We start from the raw sequence: 25,072 nt of genomic DNA, 5'->3' as shown, positions 1-25,072 counted from the left end.
GTTTGGGTTTGGGAGGGGTTTTTTTGTGGTATTTTGAAGTGGAAGGAGAAATTAGTGATTCCCCTGTACTAATTGCACCTTGATGTCTTTGGCATTGCTTTAGAACACTTGAGTGCCACTTTGACTTACACACTTACAGGACATATTCAGTCCATACTAAATTAATTTGTTCTAGAGCCATTAGTTAGAAAAATCAGCTTCAAAATCTTCTTGCTCACAGGCCAAGATGGCATTTGAAAAGTGGCTGCCATTAAAATGGTATGTGTTTTTTTTCCTAAAGTAATTCTTTTATTGTTACTTGTTTATTATTAGCAAATCAATAGTTTTGGCATGGGTTTTAGGCACCAGTGTTGTCAGCTTGTTGTTTCTCCCTCATAAGGACATTAATTGTGCTCACTTTGAGCCTGGCAATGCAGGTGCAGGTTTCCCTGGTGTCCTGGAATGCAGCCCAGAAAAAGGTCAGGAATGTTAATTGGCTGTGAGGGACCTTCCTCTTCCCCATTTCTCCCATGTGAAATGGCTTCCCTGTGCTGCGGGGCTCTGTGAGTGAGCTCTGTGAGTCACAAGGGGAGAATCCTCTGGTTCCTGGCATGGGCTTGCCAGGTGGCATGAGCTGCTGCCCCACCTTTCCTCCTAGGCTAGGTTCCCCAAGACACTATCCCATCATTGCCTTGGTTAATGGCTTCTCCACATTCTAGCAAATTCAGAGTGCAGTTTCATGCCTAGCATAGTCTGAGAGGGGACAGTTCTGCCCAGGTTGTCCATCCCAGTTCTCTGCCTTGTACAAGACTTTGTTGAGGGCCTGCACATCTGGTTCTGGACACACTGCAGCCTTCTCTAGCCAAGGCTTCTCTTCCGTGCAGTGCCCGCTGCTGGCTGTGGACTGGAAGGGAGCACCTCAGAGTCCAAGCTTCAGAAGTAAGGGCCCTGTTTTTGGTCCAGGCACAGCTCCTGTCATCAAATCATTACTCCCTAAGTATCTTTTCTTTCCAAATTAGGAATCTGCTGTCAAAAATTAAACTAGAAGCTGCAGGGTGGAGAATGTCTTGTGTGTTTGAACACCAGCTGGTGTCACAGGCTTCTGATCTTTAGTACTTTACATGCTCATAGTGACTATTTTTCAGTGCTAACCTAACCCTCTCTTAATGTTTGAAAAGTGGCAGTATAGGAACAAATTAGACAACTATGTCCATCACCTGAATTACTTAAAATAATGATTTGATGGGTTTGTTTTGAGCTCAGAGCTACTTTTTCCATATTAGTTATCCAAGTTCCAAGATATTAAGTGGCATTTAATAAAGGAGCGCATAAGTTGTATAACATCCTGGAGGCTGTGTTTCTCATACTTTTTCCTGGGATTCTGGCTTAGACAGGCCAGCACTGTTCTGCTTTTTGTCTGGTTACAGTGTGCTCCCCCATTACTGGACTAGTTTTCTGTGGGGGAAGACTGGGTTTAATTCTGTGCTTACGTGACTCATGGTGAAGGAGTTCTGCAGAGTGCAATCTAACAGTCACTTTTCATTTTGTATTGTGTGGTTGTCCTTAAAGAGCACGTGACCTGGCCCCTGAAGATCACCAGATCATCCTCTACTTGTCCCTGCAGCTGGCTCTTGTCAGACAGGTATGTGAAATATTTGGAGATCACGGAGTCACGGGAGGGTGGAAGGACAGTCCAGTTGTACAAGACGCAGGCTTGCTAAACAGGGTCCCTTCCTTCCTGCATTGTAACCGGTAACAAGCAATCAGAATATGTTTATGTAAAATATTTTTAATTCTTATTCTAAAAATAATAATTCTGTAGCACATGGAATGGCCTCCTGTAGGGAATGTGTTCAGCTCTAACTCCTGAGCAGCCCTGGAGCCACCGTGTGTGTGTGGGATGAGTAAGGTGTGTTTATTCCTGTTCCCTGGGTCTCATGCTGTGTCCTGCTGCAGGCTGCTCCAGAGGCTCTCCCGTTACTGCCCCATTCCGTATCGTGCCAGATCGCGCTCCCTGTGCCGGGATTGCTTTATTCCATACTTGGGCACGTTTGACGTTAGGCTTTGACGCGTGCTGGAGCGCTGCAGCGAGTGGGATTAGTTGGCATTTGAATGCTGCTGCAGGTGTTAACTCAGAAAAATGAAGCTGATCAGAAAATGCTCTGCACTGCCTTTCAGAAAAAAAAACCCCAACCACTTAGCCCAAGTGGTGTGCTTTATTTGTCTGCCCCTTTTTCTTAAAATTGGCGTGTTTTATTTCTCTGTCCTCTTTAAAGGCTTAAGTATTTATTGGAGCAGCTTCTGTTCTTTAAATACCTCTCTAGCTAGATTTGAAATTTCATCATTGTAGTTTCTTTCTTTGGCAGGCCTTCTGCTTGCTGCAGTTTTCTCTACTTAGTCTACTCTATGGAGTTGAACAGTTGGGTATTTCTTACTTTCCTGAGCTAATTAGGGGAGCTGTGTGTTCAGTAGGTTAAACTAATTGTTCCAAGAGAGCACCCTCATGATAATGTCACTTCTGTAACCCTTTCATAATGAGAACAGTGTGCTGTGAGCCTGCAATAAGAAAGGATAATTAAAGTGGCTTATTTAACTTTCTCATCTGCCTACTGCCTGCTTTATGATGCAGTTTGCTCAGGGTCTTTAAAAATATCCAACTACCCTTTTTTCTCTCACAGCTTTTGCCTCATAGGGAGATTGTCTGATCTGCTGCCTCTTTTGCTTGCCATGAGTAAAGCATTACAGCTTTTCAGCTGCTATCCTGAAAAATAGAATTAAGATTTTTGTGGGCATTGGTATTTTGTTGTTTTCACTGTTACTTGCATTTTAAGTCATTACCCTTTCTTTTTCTGTGGTTGTAGCCTGTCTTTGCAATGTTGTTTCATCTCTCTTGTTGCTTTGTTTCCCTTCTCTCTTGTTCTTTCCATTCAGTCTCTTTTCCCTGTGTTCACTTTACTCTTTTGTCTAGTTTACCTGTATGTTTTCATCCTTGATGTTGTGCCAATCTCCTCTGCTCCCACAGCTGTATGATCTCAGTCTATTATGTTGTGTCAGCCTGACCCCTATGATGGTGCTCCTGCTCTTCTCCCATCAAGTGAGATGTCTTTAACACATGCTTGGACAGAGAGGAGATACCTGAGACATCTTTATTTTTAGTCTGCTGTAAAATATCCTACTCTTCTTTTGCCAGTTTACTTAATGATAAACATTTGGTAATGCATTTTTAATATCGTCAATTATTTAAAGTATCTAATATATTCTCTTTCTGATTAACTGAAAGATAAATGATACCTTTTTTGATAGGTTGCATTAACTATTGAACATCACAGTTAGGGCTTTCATCAGCCAATGCTATAATACCAATAAATCAGGCCTTTCCTACATAGTAGGTTATAATATAATACCTGAATATTTTTTTTCAACAAACAGGCCTTTTTGTTTCCATAGGCAGAGTCAAGAAATAAGGTAACTGTACCCAGCATTGAAAAATACAGGTATTAGTTTGCATAGCTAAGAGAGTGCTTTCATGGAACAAAGCAAGAGAGGCAGCTGACCAGTAGAGTGCCAAGCAAAGCTGGAGCAATTTGTCTTCCTTGGAAGGCTGTAAAATATTTAGAATAGCACTTGTCTCTGTCGCCACTGGGGCAAGGCAAAGGGGAAATGGAAAAACATAAGTGTCCCTCTGACATGAGATGAAGATGTGACAAGAGGAGGAATGGTTATAAAAGGTTCATACAGAGTTGGCATTTGAAACCACCAGCAAACAGGGTAAAAAATAGTGATGATGAGCCTGTGTCTTTAAGACCACTGGAATCACTGGGAAGATTTGGATGGTCTACATCAGCCCCAGAGTGTTTTAGTGGATTTTTCAGCAAAACACAGTGTAGAATAACCTGTTCTTTAAGGAGGGTCTTTCAGTTTGATTTTCCCTTGAGTTGAAGTGCCAGGAAGAGTGGATATCTCCACCTGCAGTGCCTGGCTGGCAGCTGGCCAAGCCAAGTGACAAATGAGACTCATGGCTCCCAACTCCCAGTGGCTGGTTCTGCTGCTTCTCCTGTTTCTGTGGTAACAGCACTTGGATCAGCAAAAGCAAGGTAGAATGAACATTTTAAAGCTCACTGATTTTAGTGCATTGCCTTGTTTTTTAGTAGACCAGTTTCTATGGAAATGACTCTGTAGAGTCAACAGCTCTCTTGTTAATTTTAGGTGTTGATTCCATTTTTTTGGGGGGGTGGTGGTGTTTGTGACCTTGACTGCCATGTAAGTCAGTATTGGATATGTAAAAACACCATATGTAGGTTTCACGCCATTTTAAAACTTGATTAGATCTAACCTTTCTTTTCATGAAAATGGGAAAGGAAAGATGGCTAAGGGTCAGCAGCTGAGCACTGTAAGTCTCACCAGTTTCCTGTGGACTTGGAGCAGACCTCAAGTTTCAAGGGGCACTGTCCAGAAAACACCTACTTCTTTCCCAAGTGTCTGGATGATGAACATCAGTAAAGAGACCAGAGAAAGTATTTCAGCTGTTTTGCCCAGTTTTTATTTTGGTTTCAAGAAGGAGAGACTGCTGTCTCTGCCCCAAGACAGGAGCTGTTTTAGGAGGTATTCCAGAGGTGCTTCTTTCAGTGACTGCGTGGATGTAGGTAGTTCTGGTCTTTTTCCCGGACCAGCAACTGCCTCCTCTGCTGAACAGCAACATGCTGCTTTTCTGCCTACATCCTAGCCTAGATTGGTCTGATGATCAAGAATGGCTTGTAGGAAGAACTAAGTAATAAACCATAGATGTATCTACCCCTGCATTCCTGAGGTTCTGGTGGATTGTGGAAAGTCTGTTTTTCAATGGAAGCTCTTGCCAGTCAGTAAAGCTTTCTCCTTTCCATGCTATAAAAAGAGATGGAGTGGGTAGTTGTAATGGTTAATTAAGTGTAACTGTCAACTGATGTGAAATTATAAGGCCTGAAAATTTCTCTCAAGAGTTCCTGTTTCATTTACCATTTCAAATATCCAAGTTCATTCTAATGTTAGGAAGTATTTTTAACACTCATTCTGTTTTCCTTTTAATACCTGTAATTGTGACATACTAGCATTGTTTTTAAGGGGACATACCACATTATTGAAATAAATCCTACTTCTATAAGTGTTAGCCTGAACAATCCATATTGTGGCAATATTTTGGTAATGCTGCAAGGTGCTATTTCTGGCCTACTACAACATCTTTTCTTCCTAATCAGTGTGATGTGAAGATACCTGTATGCCATGCAAAACCTGTGGTATATTTGTTAGCAGAATGATAAATCAGGGAACTGTAACTTCTTCTAATTGCAGGCCCTACTTAGACTTGCAGTCCAGCTGAAACAATATTATTTTGAAGTGCAATACTTGTAAGGAATTTTAAACTGGTGTCCTGCCTCTGATAAGCTCTGACATTTCAGGGTGCCATCTGAGGTGCCAGCTTCCATCTTTCTCAAATTATATAGTAGCTTAAGTGAAAATACGTCTTTCAAAATAAGTTTATGTTGACTGCTGCCAGATATCTCGCTTTTATTGATCTAGACATTTAGTTTGTATTTCATTGCATCTGGTCTGTTGCACGTTGTCGTTTCACATAACGCTTTCTGTAAAGGCATAGAGTTAATATTATCTTTTTCCACTGTTCCTAATTGTGCAGCAGTACTGTGTATGCTGCTAACGGTGTTACAGCACCGAGGAGTCTTTTTGGACTCAGTTAATAAATCAGGTGTCAGGGAAACATGACTGATTTTCAAAACCAGCCATTGCCTATGACTCTGATGGTACTAGGGGGAAGCGCCTGAAATGAGATGTAACCATTACAGGCCCCATGCTACAGAAGAGAATTACTTCAGGTGGCATCTCTTTCACCAGTGCGTGGCTGCCTGTCCAGCAGAAACAGGTTTACAGGAGTAGCCACAACTCACTTTTTTTCCTTCTCTCTTTCATGTATGCTGCAACAGAGTCAGAGAGCTTCTTGGATGGACAGCCTCTGTTAGGGCTGTAGACCTACCCACAGTTTGATCCTGAGTCACTTTCAACACATAAAGTAGAGTCTCAGTTTGCACATTTGTGCGAGACTAAGGTCAAGTACCCCTACAATTTTGAAGTCCTGCAGTAAAGGCATTAGTTGCAAGTGTTATTCTTTGTCTGATTCATGCTAGCAAATTAGGATCCCCCTCCCAATTCTTAATCATAGAATAGTTTGTAGAGAACCCTTAGAGATCACCCAGTTCAGTCCCTGCTCAAAGCAGGATCATCTGGAACAGGTTGCTCCAAGTTTCTTCCAGTTGTTTGGTTTGCAGGTTTTCTTTTTCTTCTAATGAACTTTCTTCCAGAGTTGTATTTTCTTTGTGAATACTTGTGCAGCTCTGAGGCAGAAAAACAGAAAGCAATATAAGAGATTTTTAGTCCTGAGTGTAAGAAGTCTTGACAGCAGCTTTGTTTTAGCAAGTCAAATTTATATACCTCTGGTATATCTCTGATGAGCTTTGTGGACAGGCAAATCTGGGCCCACCGCTGTCTTATCCTGGCTCCAAATTGTCTTGTCATTGGTAGAATTTTTACGTTGTATGGAAATGTGTTCAAGTAAACTGCTAAGGGAATATGGGTGATTTAAGCCAACTTGTTTGCCTTTGCAGTAGTCTTTAATAACGTGTGTGGTTCAAGTAGCTCCACTGACAAGCAGTAATTCATTAAAGCTGAGCACTCAGTCATATATCCCAGCCTGAATCCAAGCCAGGACATTCAGCAGTTTTGACACTGTGGCTGGATGCCAGTTTGGGGTTATGTCTGGAGCAGTCACACTGATCTCCAGGCTTGTATGGAGTCACCAGTAATGGAGTAGTTAAGTACCATGGCTCATATGTGCACAGCAAGACAGAAATGTCACTTGGACATTATGATGAAGTTGTCCAATGAACAGAATATACACTGTTCCCAGAAGGATACCTGGGATCTAGATAATCAACAACCTCTGTTGTAGCTGCAGGCAGTGTAATTGTTGCTTTCCTTAGTTATGTGCTACTTGTTTTTGTGAGAGGTCTGTGGAGGCTGTGGGAATTTGACACTGGTGGTATGCCAGGATAGCAGAATGTCTGTAAAGCTTTGCTAGATGGGAAGTTTTCATAGTAGGAAAGAAGGAACTACGTTCTCCATCCATTAAGAGAAGGAGCAGGAAGGCATACACAAGGAAAAGAAATATATACACTTTTATGCTTTGTTTTCTGCAGATTTCCAGAGCCACAGAAATTAAATAATTTGTGTAAAGTAATTTCAGACACTGGAGAATCTTAAAGAAAATCCTCTGCATAAAACTTACTGGTAAACAAATGAAAGAAAATCTGCTAAGAAGTTCCCTTTTGAACAGATAGCCTAAAATATTGTACTTGGATCACAGAGAGCATGTGATATTCTTGCATTCATTATTGATGTTAACTTTTCTGCCAAGTGAGACTTGGTTCTAATAACATACTGCTGCTGTGACTCTTTACATCACTGCTTACAAATATATTTCTTTTTCTGACAGCATTTTAAGTCTTGACTCCTATACTTGAACATTCAAACTTAATTTTTATGGTCTTGATCCAAATAATGAAAGGCTTTGTGCAACCATTATGAGAGACAAAATGCAGCAGAGATGCGTAATGCTCACCCCCAGGAGAAGAGCCAGCCACCCATCCTAGAAGATGGAACTGATAGTTGGGCCTCTGTGGTGGATCTGTTTACAGCACAGAATCACCATGCCAAAGGATGAGGGGGTTGATTGGATCAGGTCTGCTGCTCTTGTTTATAACCAGTGATTTAGTAATGCTGCAGGCTTCTTTCTCTAGAATGTGTGGGTTTTTTTTCAAGCGGTGCAGTCTGTTAATTTTGGCAGCCTGTTTCAATAGTAGAAGGTGCCCAAGTAGAACTTCTTCAGAATTTCTAATTATTCTATTTGTTCTTATTTTTGAGGTATAATGTAGGACTGAAAGGGTGATGTGTTCTCTTGTTATTTTCACCCCATCTCCTTCTAGATTTCAGATGCTATAGACCATCTTCAAGAAGCCCTGCAACTGTGCAAAGATGACATGAATTCACTTCATCTACTGGCCCTCCTCTTTTCGGCTCAGAAGCACTATCAGCATGCACTGGATGTTATCAACATGGCTGTTGTTGAATACCCAGAAAGCTTTAGGTAAGAGTTGTTGCCTGGTGGCATACATCCAGTCAGGAATGAACTGCTCACTTGCTCTGTTGTTCTCACTTATACATAAGGAGCCTGTTAAGTCACATTACAGGTGTGTCAGTCTCCTCCTGGAGAGGGTATTCTTTTACTTTCTGTCTTCAGAGTCTTTCTGTAATCCTTGCACTCGCTTTCTTGTCCAGTGTTTGTCTTTCTGTATTGTGCTGATGGTGTTGTTTCCTGTACATCTTCCTGTATTTTTTTGTATTTCATTTTAGATGTGGAAAAATGATGGTGGAACAACTATGACAGCGTCTGTATCACAAATAATTTTATATTTGGTAACTTCCTGGTTACAAACAAATTTTTCTTGCATTAACCATTGTTTTGATGGCCATCTATGACACAATTTGCTGCAATATGACAGCTGGGGAAAAAGATCACTTGAAAATCACAAGCTGTGATAATGTATAGCTGAGAAGCAGGATGCTTTGCCTGCCTAGGAGTAGGTTTGAATCATCACAGACTTCTTGGAGCCAAAGGTTTCCACTGTTCTACGTTTGACTCAGACCTTCATCCATCTGAGGGAGGTAAATTGAATTCCATGCAATTTACTGTCATGACCTTTCAAAACAATGAATTTGTCTGTTCTGTGCAAAAATTAAAGCTACTGTAATGTTCTCTGGTGTTTTCATACTAGCTGTGTTTCTCAGCAAAACTGCAGAAAATCTGCTGGAAGAACAACTTTCATTTGGAATTGCCAGTATTTAAATGGTGTTCTAAACCTGTGCATCATTGTCTTTAGATAGCCTGCATTCTCAGTAGTGAGGGGGAGCAGCCTCCATGGGTTTAGTCCAGAAGCTGACTGGAATACTGTCCAAACAGAGCAAAGAATGGGCAAAGGAAGATTGAGGCTGTCTTAATGTGTGCTTAAATGCTTTAGGATCTTTCAGAATTACTGTGCTGTATCAGCATATAATGCTTTTATTGCAAGCTGTGTTCCCATTGAAAGTAGCTTTGCTGCCTGTGTTTTTGAGGTTAGTTACTTTGTGTATGTGAGGAGCAAAGACTGTCAGTGCATGTATTTGAGAATGAAGTGGAAATTAGTCATGGAAGTGCTCTTAAAATGATCCCAACATCTCTTCAGAGTGTGAATGTAGGTGTAAGTGAAGCAGGAAATACCCTAGTGGCTGCTGAATTGTATTTTAGGGTTTTAAAGTAATAAACATAGTAAAAAACTCTCATAAAGTCAAAGGTCACATTGTACAGTTGGAGATCAGATGCTGAAGACTACAAAAACACCTAAAGATGCACAAGACAGAGGAAGAGGTTGTTTATGTCAGGAGAAGAGTGTTTGCCTTGTCCCATTGACCAACTGGTCCATCATGTCCTGGTTCTTTCCCCTGGCATTTGCTGATTATTTATGTTTCAGGGGAGGACAAAACACAGCAAACATTGTATGCAAAGTAGCTTGGAGGACTGCTGGGTGGGTTTCTTTGTGCTGTCTGGTAATCTGGTTTCCCCAAAGCTGAGAGGAATTTTATCTCTTGCGTTTCTGTGAGTGCAAATTTTGATGTGCACAAAGACCTTTGCCAAGGAGTAGCAGAATAGGTTGTTTTTGATAGGAACAAACAGTATTAGTAGTGAAGGCCCAGGTTCATGCTTTTTCCTAGACACAGCTTTGCTGAAGTGTGTGCCCTTGGAAAGGCCCCTCTTTGCTCCTTGCACACACAGGGGTGTATAACAAGGCTGACAGTGAGACTCATTCACAGGTACACATGGATGGAGGAGTAGGGGCTGGCTTCTTGCCTCTGCTGTGTGACTACCCTGTCTCCATGGGGGTCTTTCTCTTAACCAGCCAGCAAATAACTCATGAGTGAGGGAATGGAAAAACAATGTCAGAGTTGCAAGGCAAGAAAAAAAAGAACCCTTAAAAAAATAGAATTAAACAAGTGTTTCTGAAAAAAAAAGGAATGGGAATCCTGTAAGGAGGGGAAAAGCAAGAATAACAGAGTGCATCTATAATTTGTACCAAATTTGAAACCATTATAGGCTTTCTAGTGCAGTTAATGCTAGAAGGCCTTTACTGCTTTGTAAAACCTCTTTGAAGGGACAAAGACCTGATACTATTGTGTATCTCCAGTTGCTACTGCCTTATAGAAAAATGCTAATTTTACTACTGTATGGAATGACTACAAGATGTTTCATGTAAATAGCGTAGGCAAGTTCAACTGCATGACTGTAAAGCTGTATTTAAAAGTGGTTGATTATTTTTTCCAATTCACATTTATATGAACCAGGCAACTGTGTAATGTGGTGCCTGGGGGCTTCCTTCCTAATAACATCTCTTTTTGGAAGCACAGTTTGATGGCATGTAACAAGAAAAGATGTTGAAAGCTGCCTTAAGGGACCTTAGGGCTCTGTAGATGGCAGAAAAAAAGCCCAGAAGCATTACCTAGATGTATATCCTAAATAAAAGAAAGCATAAGATATAAAAAATAAGGGACTCAGCTGACCCAAACTACAGCTATCTCATACTGTTTCTTTGGTCTCATTAAAATGAATTATTTCTTGCTTTTTTGATTTTATAGTAAATCCTTTCATTTTATGTTTGAAAGAAGAAAGTTTTCAGGATAGTTCATGTAGTTGGCTGTTGGCTGAAGCAGTTGGAAAAAATATATTGCACTGCTCAGCTAACACACAACATCCTTTGGCAAGAACTTCATAATACTGACCCAAATATGTCTGAAAGTGTCCCTTGTTCATGTGTTTAAACATTTACTGCACATTTCAGAGGTTGATGTGGTGCTCAGGGAGGAAGGATGTGAAATACAGGCACTGAATACAGTGAGAGATGCAGTGATTTGGACTGAGCTATTGAAGAGCTGGATATCCAAAAGGCACAAAATGAACTTAGGAAGATGACTTCTTGAAGGGTGGCATGTAATAACAAATCCATTACATTGCAGTCAGTGAATGACTGAGTTTGAACACTTGAATGTACTGTCAAACAGTGACAGAGGAATACTTCATAAAAGAAGAATGAGAGCCCGCTATGCTGAACATATTGCGAGCTGGAGTGAGCCAGAAGAAATAACACTGTCTTGCCATGACTGTAAAATGTAGAAATAGCAACCTTTACAGAGCAGGTATCATCTGAAAAATTGCTGACACCTCGCTATGGCGTGAGAGTGCCCAGGATAAAACTTAGTGATTTTACATCCTGTCAATACTGGTATGCTTTTAAAAGAAGCAAATGAATGCAGTACCAACACTTAGCTTCGGTTTATATTTTTGAAAGGACTGTCTTCAGCACCTTTGGGTAAGAAGACTCCTGTTAGCATCAGGTGTCTTCCATCCAGGTCAGTAATGCTAATCATAAGCCTTTCTGAAGATGGGTTCCTGTAATTTTTTTTCCAGCTCAAAGGCTGGCCTTTGGTTAGTGTTCTACCTGACTCTGGCAGTGGTTACATCTGCAGGCTTGTCTCAGGGAAGAAATCATATTAGTGAACAGAAATAACAAAACTATTGGGAAGCACTGTTGTTCTATGCATAAAGACTCAAAAAGAAACAGGTGGGTTGGTGTTTTGGAGCACTGTAGCTGTCAAATACAGGTGTTTTTGTTCTACAAAAAGCTAGCACAAAAGTAATTACTGTTAATGTAGTGATAAAAAGGCTCAGAAGGCAAATAAATATTAAAAGTGTATCTTAGAAAATGTTTATAAAAAAGGAAGTAAATTCTTCTTGGGGAATTGTGCATGTTGTCTTGGTGTTGGTGTTTTAGCAGAAATGGATTTTTTTGTTACAGCCAGCCTTCAAAATATAAAGTCCTAGATTAGAAGTGGCTTACTGGCAGAAAATGTCCTTAATTTCATCACTGCTACATTAGTTTCATTAAGGACATGTGAAGTAATTGTCTGGCAAGATTTATTTGTCATAGTCTGGTGCAGACGTACTGTGGGGATAGCTGTTCTGTGGAATATAAGCAATGTCATTTACCAAGTGCTTCCATTTGCCTCGAAAAAGCCCCAGCCCTGATGTAAAATCAGGATCTCAGAATGCTGTATTCAGCTGTCATTTCCAGTTTGAATTCTCTCTCCCTTGCTTGTCAAGCTCTTTCTTGTGTGTTGAGAATAAACAACTCATGCCTTTTTTGAGCCATGTATTTATGGGCACTGGTAGAGTCCTGCAGTACTGTTGACAGCAGTAAAGTAGATTTGTGTTCCTGCCTGTAATCTTTATGGAGAACACAGAGTCAGCTGTCTCTCAGTTGATGGTTTGCCCACCTTTGTGTTGTGGCTGATATACACTACCTCTGTTAAGTGAAGATAGTTGTGCCCCCTACCCCTCCCACCTCACCCCAGGGATTACAGCTGTGCATGCCCTGGAAATGGTTTTACCATTTTTCTCATGGAAGTGGTGGTGGCCTCTTAGCTTTAGTGAATCAGATCAGCCCATTTATGTGATTTCAGTTCATCATTTGGCAGGAGGCAAGGAAGCCAGTACATCTTGGTCAGAGAACAGCTTGTTAAAATTCTCAGAATACTGTTTTGTTTGAATTCCTCAAGGGTGTAGGATTTAAAGCAAGGACAGATTAATATTTTGGCTGTAGCATCTGATCATGCTAGAGCAGCTTTTATAAATAGGATATTCAAAACTCTTGAGGGTGGAGCTTTTGTAAACTGACTTCTTGTAGTGGTGTGTTCACACCCTGGCTGGTGAGAGTGACCCAAAAATGTTTTTATTTCTTTACTGACTCCCCAGACAATAATACAAAGTAATAAAAAATGGAAGAATGTATTTGAGTGATCTAACACTACTGTGCTACAACAATACAAAATATGTTAGGCTTCTGTGATTCACTAAAGCAAGGGAGACGTGAAGATGGAAGGGTTGAGCTGGGGTTTTTGCTGTCATAACCATGAATGTTTGCTTCTGTTGGCTTGTTACAATTCCTTGTTTTTATAGAATTAACCTTAAAAAACCTTGGTGATGTATTGCAGTAATTGGGACTATACTCTGTAGAACTAGTGATGGTATTGAGTATTTGTATGGCAAATATATGAAGGAAAAGCTTTAAGGTAGTCTCCTGACTCCTGTTAAAGGTAACACAGACACCTCAAACTAAAAAAAATAAATCCAAGGATGCTTTTTAATTCGTTCGGTTTATTTCCACACTTCTGGCACTGCCCCCCTCACCCCCCAGGATGAAGGAACACAATGAATTCTTTAGTTACAGTATTATCCAAAACTGGATTCCTCTTTTGGAAGGTTCAAATTGACATATGTGTGCTTTTCTAAGGGTCGCAGTCTAATCTAATGCAAAAATTCAGCAGGTGAGCATGATAGCCTTTTATTCACCAGCCTGATCTGGTGGAAAGAAATGTCCTCCTAGATAATGTCTGTTTGTGCCAGGAATGGATTTGTGTTAGTGTACGTATCAATCCATCTTAACATTATAGGGCTGAATTCAAAGGTAATGGGAGAGAATTCCATTCCCTGATAGCACAGGGTTCTGGATATGAATAAAAGGAGTTAAATTGAGCTTAGAGAAGAAACCTGCTACAGACTAATTTTCTTAGTATGGTATGAAAAGAAGGAACAGATAAGCAGTTTTCCGGCCTAAACTGTAATGCTTCAAATCTTTCCTCTGCATGAAAAGTCTTTTTTATTTTATAATGACTTTTTTTCTCTAGCATCTGAGTAAATGGCTACTGCCTCCTTGCATCTAAGGCCTTTATAGTGAACAGCAGTGCTTCTAGATGTTTGTTTTGGCATTGGAGAGGTAACACTAGTTATGCAAATGCAGACTCTACTGGTTTGAAAAGCAAAACCAGGGAGACTTCAAGTCAGTAATACAATTTTTAATAGGGAAAAGAATAAGGAAAAATAAAATACATGCAATAATAAAAAATAAAACCACTGACAGAGTCAGAATACAGCCTGATACCCTGTCAGTCAGGGTGTTGGTGCAGTCTGATTAAATGGTGGCTACAGTCCTCCTGGATTACAGATGTGGTTCAGTTGAAGCAGTGGTATTGTAGAAAGTGCAGTTTTCCTCCAAAGAGTCCAGTGATGATGTGGAAAAAGCCTGGTTCTTCCTTTGGAATCCAGTGGAAAAAGGCTGCCTTTGGTGTTCTAAACCTCAGTTTTTATCTAGGTAGGAAAGGCTTGGCTCGTCCTCCTGGCTGAAGCATCTCCCAGTGGGATGATGTAATCTTATTAGTTATACAGTAGGACTCAATGGCCCATTAACAGAAGACATTTCCCACAGAGATAGGGATGATCACCCTTATCAGATGGTAATAGAATATATATCTTGTATTGTAAACCAGGATAAGACATAAGGAATTTAAGAATAGATTCAAAAATGCAGGAATAGCGTGGCCCAGTTGAGTTACAAGCCACAGTTTCTGTACTTCAGAGCTCTGTATATCTGCCTTACCAATGAGTTAGTCCCCCCAGCACATACCTTGTGTCCTACTAAGGGCCATTTTCTTTTGAACAGCTGCAACATGTTCTCCTTTATATTGAAAGGAAGCATTCAGGAGCCCTGACTGTCTACACTGGATACCAGAGTATTTTGAAAAATATCATATGTGTATTTTCTGGGCAGCAGAGTCCTTGTCAGTAGGAACTTTTAGAAATGGAGTTTAGCCATAGTATGTGTGTGTTCAGGTTATCCAGGGTGAGAAGGGATTTAGTGATTGAGCTGCCCATATTTCCACCAGGTGACTTTATGACCTCCAAAGGTAGACCTGGGTTATGGAGATCCCTAAGGCATGCTTGCTGCCTGGAAATCAAGAAGAAAGCCAAGGGAGAAAAGTGGTGTTGGTGTGGGAAGCCCAACTCTAAACTTTGCCCCTCCTGCTGTGGGGCTACACAAGTGTTCAGTGAGGCTGAATGGGGTGCCAGCTTTCATTGGCAACTTCAGACAGCGATTCTGCTGGAAAACAGGGTTTTGGAGCCTTCCTGAACTCCTTCAAGGCACTCTCAAAATTATGGATAAAGGAGAAAACAAAATACCCTGCTTGTCTTGTTTATTCATTGCTTCACATCCAGTGAAGGTAAAGGCTTTGGAAAGTCTGCTGTTAAACATACAAATACAATAATCTGAAATTGTTTCCTGAGGCTCTCAGAAACTGATTACCAGGGAAGTATGGGAAATAATTTTCTGAATTTTCTGAGACCTTTAAAAAGTCTCAAATGCTTGGATGATCAAGAGTAGTTTTTTGGGGTTTTTTTGTTGGGAATTGGTTTTTGAGAATAAAAACAGAATTCTCTGAGAATTACTGTTGGAAATCATTACTGGAAAACAGATCCTGAAATACGGAGAGGCATGGATGTTATGCTTAGCAATTTTTTTTTCAGTGCAGGAAGTTACTTTCAAAGAAGTCTGCAGTGCAGTCAAGCTATGTTGTCTTGAGATGAGTAGAGTATAATGCTCTGATCACTCAGTAAGAAGGTTGTCTTTTTTCTTTCCAGCTGGAAATTTCAGACTTGAGTGACTTCTGCTCTAAGGTCCTAGGAGTATTTATTTATCTAATGAGAAGAGCACAAAATGTTTTGATTTGTATTTTCTTCAAAAAGAAGAGGGTGGGGGATATATTCCGATGTTCTGAAGAAGTCACCTGGGAACACAAACTGAATATGGTAATTTTTCAACCACAGATGTTGTTTTTTACCTTCTGAAAGCAGGGAAAGCCCTTGCTCTTCACTGTCTTAGAAATACTTGCACTAATTGGCTATAATTGCTTCTTAGATGGTAAATCAGCTTCTGTTGCCATTGTCATTAATTTCTACAGAACTAAATATGTAAGCAGGCACAGTCATACTATTTGACATTAGTCACTATTGGTGTTACTTAATATTTTAGTGTTTGTAAAGGAAAGATAATGATGAATGGATATGTTATCATGGAGAGAGAGAGATTGTAACCTAGAAGTTCTGTGTTACCAACATGTCTTAGAAAATACCATGACATATTTCTTATTATGCTGACATTTTTACAACCGGAAAGATAATATGAATCATTTTACTTTCCCTTGTTGAATTTTACCTTGACTTGAAGGTTTGCTATGTATGTAGTTTGGCATTAAATTTGTCATAAGGCTGTATTTAGGAGGAAGAGGGAATATCAGGATATGGAGTGCTAAATGGCCTAATCAAGCTGTGTAGTCATTAGCAGAGTTTTTTCCTACATACACCAATAGAAAATTCAACCCAGAATGTTGCAGGTATGACACAGAATTGTGTTTCTGAGCACTGTGGCTGGACATGTGAACTGCTGGAAATTAATGCAGTGAACTCTATTTCATATGTCTCTTATCAGCTGGAGAAGTGGCAGGATGTTGGTATCTGGCACCTTAAATCAAGTTCGTACTGGTAAGCAGTTGAACTTAAATTCATAGTGAATAGACTCCTTTTTAATGTTTTTTTTATTTTATTTTATTTTTTCCTTCTGCAGTCTGGCCATGTGCATCTGCCCTCTGGGTGCTTGTGCTGACTTGAGATTTTCCTGCTGTCTTTCTTGTGTTTTCTCAAGACACGGCCAATATCTTTCCATTGATGGTAGGGTATGTCGTACAGTGGGGGTCTGTACCTGGCTGGGAATATATACATGTCTCTGCAGTCTGTGTAATGAGCAGGAGAGATGACCAGCAGGCAGCTGTGTTGCTGGGTGAAAGAGGAAGCCCTGCCTCCTGCCCTATGAGTTTCATCAGTCAGACATTTTGTATGATTCTTCAAAATGTAGGCACTTTCTGTGTTGGGAAGAAAAAGGGAAAAACTTTCTCACTTGACATTTCAGTAATGTTTAAGTGTGCAGTTGTGCACAGTAGGGATGCTATCACCCAACATGAACTAAAGGGATACAGTACAGCTGTGAGGAGTGGCTTTGAGTCTTCTCCAGCCCTGCACAGACCATTGCAGCAGAAGTGCTTTGAAAGGCCAATGTGATGCAGCATTGCAGCATGGCACTTGAGGAGAAGAATATACAACATCTCCCACCCCTAGGTGCACGTGCCAGGGGCCCCACCAGGAGGAGTAGAACGCCCTGCCAGATAAAGATGCAGAAATGACAGATGGGCACTGAGTAGCCTGGATCTCCAAGCTTTTGCAAGGCAGATGTTAAGAATGAATACTTGAGGTAGCTTGAAAAAGCAGCAGCAAGGGTATCAGTAAAACCCAGATTTCTCAGATTGCAGTGCAGCCTTGAAAAGAGTTGGGGATTCTCCACCACAGCAGGCAGAGCACTGGTGGTATCTAGCACTGTGTAGCAGACGAGGGCTCAGAGCAACAGCGTCAGGGATTTTCTTGGCCTGCACAGAGTGGTCTCCAAGGCTTAGGTGTCCCATGTACTGTGTTTAAACAAAACTAGAAGCTATGTGCACCTCAGGAAGCTTCTGGTAGGTCGCGTGGGGCCGGTGTTCATTTAGGGTAGTTAATGTTGCTGACATCCAGCTGTGCTGCTCTCTCCCCTGGAGGATTTTAAATCTATATGGGATTGCTTTAATCTGTGCTCTTCCTACATCTCCAGAAAGAATGGCTCCTAAGAGGGAGAGCATTGAGACTTTGGCTGCCTTTGAGCCACCACTGTTGTGCTGTTCTGTAGTAGGATTTGTTGAAAGCTGTGCACAGTAATATTGGGAGTTTATTGTTTGGAAGGATTTGTGGTTTGTTTGGTTTTCTTTGCATCCTGAGTGCTTATGTGAATTAGTGCTACTTCATATACATTTATATATAAAAGTCAGGATGCATATACTAAATTATCTTTCGATGAAAAACATTCTTCTGGAACTAAACTGGATGGTACATTTTCTTGTTTTTTTTGTTCTGCTGTTAAAGCAGATGGAAATATCTGGAGAGTCTCCTTTGTTGCCAGGGGTATAAACTATGTCCCATCTTAATCAAGAGGCTGCACATTGTCAGTTTGGAAATGCCAGCTGAAACAAGGCTTTTGTTTTTCAAGTCCACTTAAGGAAAAAAGAGATTCAATATATATAGGCTCTTTGGAGCCTTCACACCAGATGATTTTCAAATATAATAGGGATTGAAACCTGCTCTACTAGCAGCTCTGGAATTATATTGCTTCTTTTTCTGTGGCAGCCAGCAATTACCTGCTGCTTCATTGGCCACCTGTGAACATCAGGGTTTCCACAGCAGGGGCATGGTCCTGTGCAGAATGCCCATGGGGAAAAGGAAGGGTGATCCTGCAGGATAATGATGTCCAAATGTGTGTTGTACACTATCTTGTTTTGCAGGGCAGGAAAACTTGCATCTGAAAGACTGTGGTCTTTGGTGTTACTTCCTTTCTCTGTACTGCCCTAGGCTGGGTGTATTTCTTGGTTTTGGCAGACAGATTTTATCCCACATGTATAAGACTGTTTTTGAGTGAAGCCCTGTTAAATTTCTTTCAATTGGGGGAAAAAAATAAAGAAAAATGCATCCAGGTCAAGACATTGTTTTAAAAGGTTCAACTGATATTCAGGGAAAGGAAGACAGCAAAGCAAGCTTGACTTAATGCTTACCCTTCCACTTAATTTTGGGTGATTTGGAAACAAACGTTAACTTCTGCAATGTTAGTTTATTATTTAAGCCCTGTGATGATTCTGTGAAGGATAGTATCTAAATAAGCTGCTGCAGGGGGATTTTATTCAGCTCATTAGCTGTGATATCAACACTGAAAAGTGTATAGGGAATTCTAGTAAAGATTTTTGATGTTCTAGAGGTCAGTCTAGTTTTAAAAGAAAAAAAATAATTTCTTCAGATGCCCCACTGGCTCAAAACATGCATAATCTTTGCAAGGTTTTTTTTAATTTATGTTCATCAGTTATTAACTTAGACTTTACTCATTTTTCCATCTAGATCTCCTGCAAACTTCTGATGCAAAAGCTGTATTTTAGATAAGGCAGTATCTACTTCTCATCTCATCTAATTGGCCGCTGCACATGGCAGAGAGAATGTCTCATTTCATATGGTTTAGGAACTTGCACCCTGAACCGAGGAATTCTGGGCATAAGAAATACCGTAGCTGAACAATAATCTTTTTTCTTCTCTAAGACAGTCTAAGCAACAGTACAGTGCAAAGTTGCAGTGCCACAAAAAGAGAGAAGCAGTACTCACAAATTATGTATTCCAGCAGGTACTCATTATTTCCCTACATAGATGAGGCCAATAGTCTGGGACTAGTTGCCAGATACATAAGAGATAAAATCATGGTTTTAGGTGTTAGTGCAAGTGCTGTTATTACAGGGAAGAAACAATGAAGCAGTTCTATATCCAAACAGCACCTTAAGGAAATCATGGTTCTTACAGGGTAGGGCAGATTTGCCCTTAAGCACTTATGAAGCTGTAATAAACTGTAAGACTGGTTGCAAATACTGTCACAGCTGAAAAAAAAAAAAAAGTGTTGCTCAGTCATTAAGGACAAAGCCCTGTAGAGGTTCTTACAAATGAATGAATAAATTCGAAATGCCTCCTCTGATGTGTGAACTCAGAAATTAACACCACTCTGAAATTAACACCACACTAAGAATAGTACAGGGTGTCAGCTCTGAGGGCGGAAGGGAGGGTACTCTCTTCCAATCTTCTATAGCATTCAAATTGCTTAAAGCTTAAGCTAAATAGCATAAATGGCTACATCTGCCATTTCACAGAAGTTCACTAAATAATGCTGTAGTAGAAATATCCCTGATCATTGGCTTGACCCAAACCTTGAGCAATGCTTACTGCAGGAAAGCAGGTGTACAAGCAGATGTATTTTCTGACCTTGGCACTTGTTTAGTGCTTACAGTCACTGGTGAGCAGGTTCTGTGTGGGCTGTTGGCCTTTTAAGAAAATGCTTAGTGTCTGGATTTCAAGCTGAAGAGAAGGAAAGCCATGCTGTTTCGCCCTACCCAAGTAGGGGAAAAAAAGCACAGCTGAGAATGGTGCAGATGGCCTGAAGAGGACTGGCACGTTGTGCTGGAGTATCAGCATCAGATGACTACCTTAAAAAGTGAGGTTCTGTCATCTCCCTGTTTTCACTGGGGATCTCATAAGCTGCTTTTCCAGGATTATCCATAATAGCAGTTTGTCTAGCTGAAAATATCTGCCCCAAGAACAAGAAGAAAATTGTATGAAGCCAGGATATATTAAAGGCCGAGAAAGAGAGCATATTTCTTTTTTTCTTATGGATGCTAAACCCCATCAAACTAAGCTGGTGAAAATATAATGAAATAAAAAAATTGCAGAGCTGCAGGATGTGTTTTCTACAGGGTACACTTCCTGGCTCCAGGCATTTTTTCCCATCAAATTCAATGGTCAGTCAGCAAATTTTATTAAGGTTGATTGCCAGTTTCTCTTGTACCTTAAAGCTCCTGCTAAGAGTGTTAATTTTGCAGGGAGAAAGCCACTGCTCCCTTGCACAGTGCACAGTCCATCTGAATTCCCTCACAGTTGTAGTGTGTATTGTGAACAATGTTGATTATGTTCTCAGCACTTAAATAGTGCTGTTAAACTGCTGCCCTATTTGGCACAAAAACATTTTGAGTTTGGGCTTGGAATAGAATTTGCAAAGGGGACTGAGCACAGAACTGGTACTTTGTGAAGTTTAAGGCTGCAGTTGCATCGAGGTTTTATATAACAAATACTTCATGCCTTAGTCAGGGCCGCTTGTAGTGACAGTAGCTATAGTAACAAAACAAAGTTTCCAGCTAGTGAAGGAGCATTTCCAATGAGCAGGACATTGGTTTCTGATCCAGCCCCTGAAATACGCTTATTTATCAGTTTTGTGTGCAATACTATTTTAATAGCTACTACTGTATTTTCAAACATAATTAGAAATTTTCATTTGTTTGCTCTTAGTGTGGGCTTTTTTCCCCTCTTTTTCCTAAAACCTATGGAGGGACTTGCTCCTTTTGCCTTCAAATGGAAAGTTCTAATTATATTCCTACTTTTTTAACTTGTTTTCCCAAAGAAATGGGGATTATGCCATTGGACTTTTTATACCTTGAACACTTTCGGAAATACTGGCTGATTTAAAACAGGTTTTGACAGTGTGTTTGAAGATATCCTGAAGATAAGTTTCTGCAAGTTTTCTAAAAGCAGCCTGCTGAGTCAAGGCTGGAGGGGGCAGGCAGAGGTGAGCCACGTGGTGCCAGAGTTAGCAGCGGGGACAGCACATGGGGACATGGCAGCAGCACTGCCAGGGGCTGGTGGCCCTGGGAGTTGGGATGGATGGGGCAAACAGAGACAGAATGCAATGGGGGACAGGTGCAGAGGATGCAGATCTGTAGGAAGTTGCACACCACCTGGAAAAGGACAGTTTGTGGCATTTAAGTGAAGACTATATAAATGCATACTGTTTGTTTCCTTGTCTTATCTGCTCGTTTGCACGTGTAACAAATCATAGCAGAATGACTAAGGAAGGAATGGAGGGATGCTGCAAGTGGCAATCAGCATATCTTAACAAAACCTGCGCATGTTGGAGGTGAGGTAAAAGGCTGGGTCTCAGTAAGGCCTGGAGGAATGCATCTCTTTTGGAAACCAGGGGATCTTAGGTTTTCACAGAAATTCTAGCCTGGAAGTGATGGTCTGCTTAAATAACAGCAGAAAGAATTACTATTCTATTAATAAAAAGGTCTTGTAAAACTTCAATGGAAAGCGTTTCTGTTGCCAAACGGGTGTTTTATGAGGAGCAGAAAGACGTTTTTATAAAAAGCATGGCATTTGCTGAAGCAAGCTGAAACCACCGGAATGGCCCCTAAGCTGTGATTGCTTGGACAGTCTGCTTGTGAGTTTCCTTCTCCTGACTTCATAAATTAAAGAAGTGGTTTGTTGTTTTGCTGGTGGTTTCTTTGACATGATCCCTAACCCTCCCTCCTGTTATCTGTGAATTGTTTTTTTCTAAAGTTTGGTAACTTTTTGTTCAAATGGCTCATGAAACACCAACTTACATTATGAGCCTCCAATAAAACTAAGTGTGTTACTGCACTGTATTTCCTCTTTCCAGCAGCAGCTACTCACTCCTACTTATTCTCTAGCCATTTGGTGGCAGAGTATTTGGAGTACCAGGCAAAGAAATGAAGTTGAGGAAAATAGAAAGGAAAAGAGAAAAAGAAAGCCAAAAATCTGTTCTGAGATCTGAGTTGAGGAAAGGTAGAAAAATCCGTTGAAAGCTTTTATATAGTTTTTTTGGGGCTGTCCCTGTAACTCATAAAATTCACCTTTTCTGCGTAGTAAGAGGTTGTTTTTCTAACAGCAGACAGGGAGCAAAAAGCTGTTCTTTTGCAAAAGCACGTTTCCTGGATGGTGTATAACTGTAGTAAACCATTTCAGCTTCAGACTCGTTGTAATGATACTCTTTCTAAATTTCCCAGGAGCCCTGTGATGCATCAAACATTTTGTAATGTTTGTACACCGGTGCAATGCAGCTGTGAGCAGGGAAGAGTAGAAGAGCTGTGTAATAGGGACCAATAGCATATGTCTGATTAGGCTGTGAAGTTGGGAAGAATAATCTGCAAACTGAAGTTGACAGGATGGTTGTAGAGAAACAGAATATAGAGAACAGAGCTAGAGTTTTACCATGTTGTATAAGCTAGCACCTGTGTGAGAAATGCGACTTAGGCTCCTTAACAGCTTCAGTTAATTAAGAATTGGGTTTTGCATTTCATTTAAAATAAGGTCCTAACAAGGGATGGGTATTAAAATGTTTGAATCTTAAGGGGGCAAATGTAATCTTGAAAGCTCCAAATAAAATCAGTTTAATTTGGAGTCTTAAGGAGAGCTGGCCATATATAAATGAATCTACCTCATTCCTTTGACAGTTGTAAATTTTTTTTTTTTTTTTTACTTCCCTTAGATCAGCTACAGAACTAAATCCCATAATAGAGCATTCTAGAATAAGTAGAACTGGCTGGCTTTTCTGTCTCTGCTGCACAGTTCTGGTTAGGGTTATTAATGAAGAACTCAAATTTTGCTTTTCTCTCTGTTCTGATTAATTATAGGATGAGGTAATGCAGGCAGTAAGTTTCAGGCTTCATTCTACTGTTTTGTTTTCCCAAGAGCATTTAACTTCATGTTGTGGTATAGCAGCTCTAAGAATACAGCAGTATCTGCATGGTGTCTTCTGCATAAGTGTTCTTGTGATGATCACAAATTAACGCTTGTGGATTGGATAGGTTCGTCCCTTGGGTGCTCCTAGAACAAAATTCCCAAAGCTGTTGGTCACAGTTCCGGGCAGGATGGTGGTAGTGTTGAAAACAGATAACAGTGCAGTACCTGGTGTAGCTCCAGTCTATGGGAACAAGGGCCTGAAATGCTGAAATCAATGCTTTTAGGGTTGTCCCTTTCTCCTTCTGCCAGTCCACCATGCTCATAAAGAATGTATTCATGGATGCTTTGGGGACTGGTCTGTGCTGTTAAACTTAAGAAAAATTGTCTGAGGATCCAAGTGGAGACACAATTTAGAGCAGTCATAGTATTTCTTGCACTCTTGTAATTTAGGCCTGCTTCCTAAGTAGCAATAATAAACCATGGAATGACTCATTTGACGAGGTAAGTTTAACTTTTATTTATGGCAGCAAAAGAAAAATCTACCAAGTGGCTGTGTCCTGGCGCCCTGCCCATGGAGGAGAGGAAGAGATGAGTCCAGTGCCCTAGCTGGTTTTTCACACTTTACAGGGAGTCACAGAGTTGTGTTGTTTATCCAGGGAAGGCACGTGTATATGAGCAGAGCCTCTGTGTGCTGCTGCAGATGCTACCCACAGTGGAACGTGGTGTCTTTAATTGGGATGGAGCTGTACCAAGACACATCAGGCTGCCCTGTTGGTACAATTAACTGCTTTAACAAGAAGAACGCACATCTTACATGGAGGCAAAATGTTTCAGTGGTTTGATCCGTTTCCCAGGGTGGTCTTTGCTGGGTTAACTCCTATAGAACTGTGTTATGGGGCAAACCCAGTAGGTGATGTGTTTTACAACTTAAATAGTGTCTCCATGGTAGCTTTCGTGGACTTGGGCATTGTATGCTCTGTGGTGGTTGTGATGCAGCGGCTTTGCAAAAGTAGTGTTTTTGTACTTGAGGTTTCAGTTGTCCATTGGTTGTAGTCCTGAACATAAATACCAAAATTTGTATCCATTGGAAACAGCAAACTGAGATGGCAGTCTGAAGTGCATAGATCTTCAGGGATTACTGAAGCAGACTTGAGCAGATTTGGGTCAGTCAAGCACTTCACATTATTATTTAGTTTTCAGTGGAGAAATGAAACTGCTTCAGTAGCTGGAATCACATGAAAAACCCTGCATAGACAGTGACTGAATGGCAGGTATTGCATGAAAAATAAATTTGTACCTGGAGAGACCTGACAGCCAGAGCTGTGATCTTGGCCTAGAACAGGAGGAGGAAGGGGTTGGGGAAAATCTAATGACAAAGCCAATATCTATCATACCTGCTAAATGTTGCTACTGTCGAACCTCATTATAAATAAGGAACAAAATGGAAGAAAAAGACAGGGGAAAAAAAAATCTGTCATGCCATAAGCAGTCACAAATCTGATGCATTAGGAATCTGTCAGCTTCCAGCAGAGTTGATGTTTCTCCAAATCAATTCCTTCTCTGTCTCACTTATGCTAAAAGTGCACTGCAACTCATGTGTCTCTACTTTTACTAATGTCTCTAGGGCCTCCAGGAAAAAAATGTCCAAGAATTTTATTGAGTGTCATTCTGAATACTCTGTACAGGAATTGACCTTAAGGATGTAATTTGCAGTACTGTTTCGTCAGGGTGGTGGGTTTGATGTTGCCATTTCTGTTGGGAAGAATCATTCGTGCAAACTGATGCAGGATATCCTTGACCTGTGGGTAGGAAACACGGCAGTTATCCCGAGGAAGGATGCAGTTGCCATCCTGGAATTGCGCAAGCAAGACACTTGTGCGT

General features: G+C 40.7%; 1 protein-coding gene across 2 annotated transcripts in view; it reads left to right on the top strand.

Annotated features, from left to right (window-relative positions):
* Nucleotides 1-25,072, top strand: part of TTC7A (tetratricopeptide repeat domain 7A) — a 166,179-nt gene that overhangs the window by 72,133 nt on the left and 68,974 nt on the right. For both annotated transcript variants that reach the window (XM_062490355.1, XM_062490354.1), the window contains 2 exons: nucleotides 1,549-1,621; nucleotides 8,007-8,167. In XM_062490355.1, coding sequence (XP_062346339.1) covers nucleotides 1,549-1,621; nucleotides 8,007-8,167 — 234 coding nt within the window. The remainder of the gene's footprint in view (nucleotides 1-1,548; nucleotides 1,622-8,006; nucleotides 8,168-25,072) is intronic.

The sequence above is a fragment of the Cinclus cinclus genome, chromosome 3, assembly GCF_963662255.1.
Source record: "Cinclus cinclus chromosome 3, bCinCin1.1, whole genome shotgun sequence".
In the NCBI taxonomy this organism is placed as follows: domain Eukaryota; kingdom Metazoa; phylum Chordata; class Aves; order Passeriformes; family Cinclidae; genus Cinclus; species Cinclus cinclus.
The sequence above is the reverse complement of the archived record's forward strand: the minus strand, read 5'-3'. Positions and strand labels throughout refer to the sequence as shown.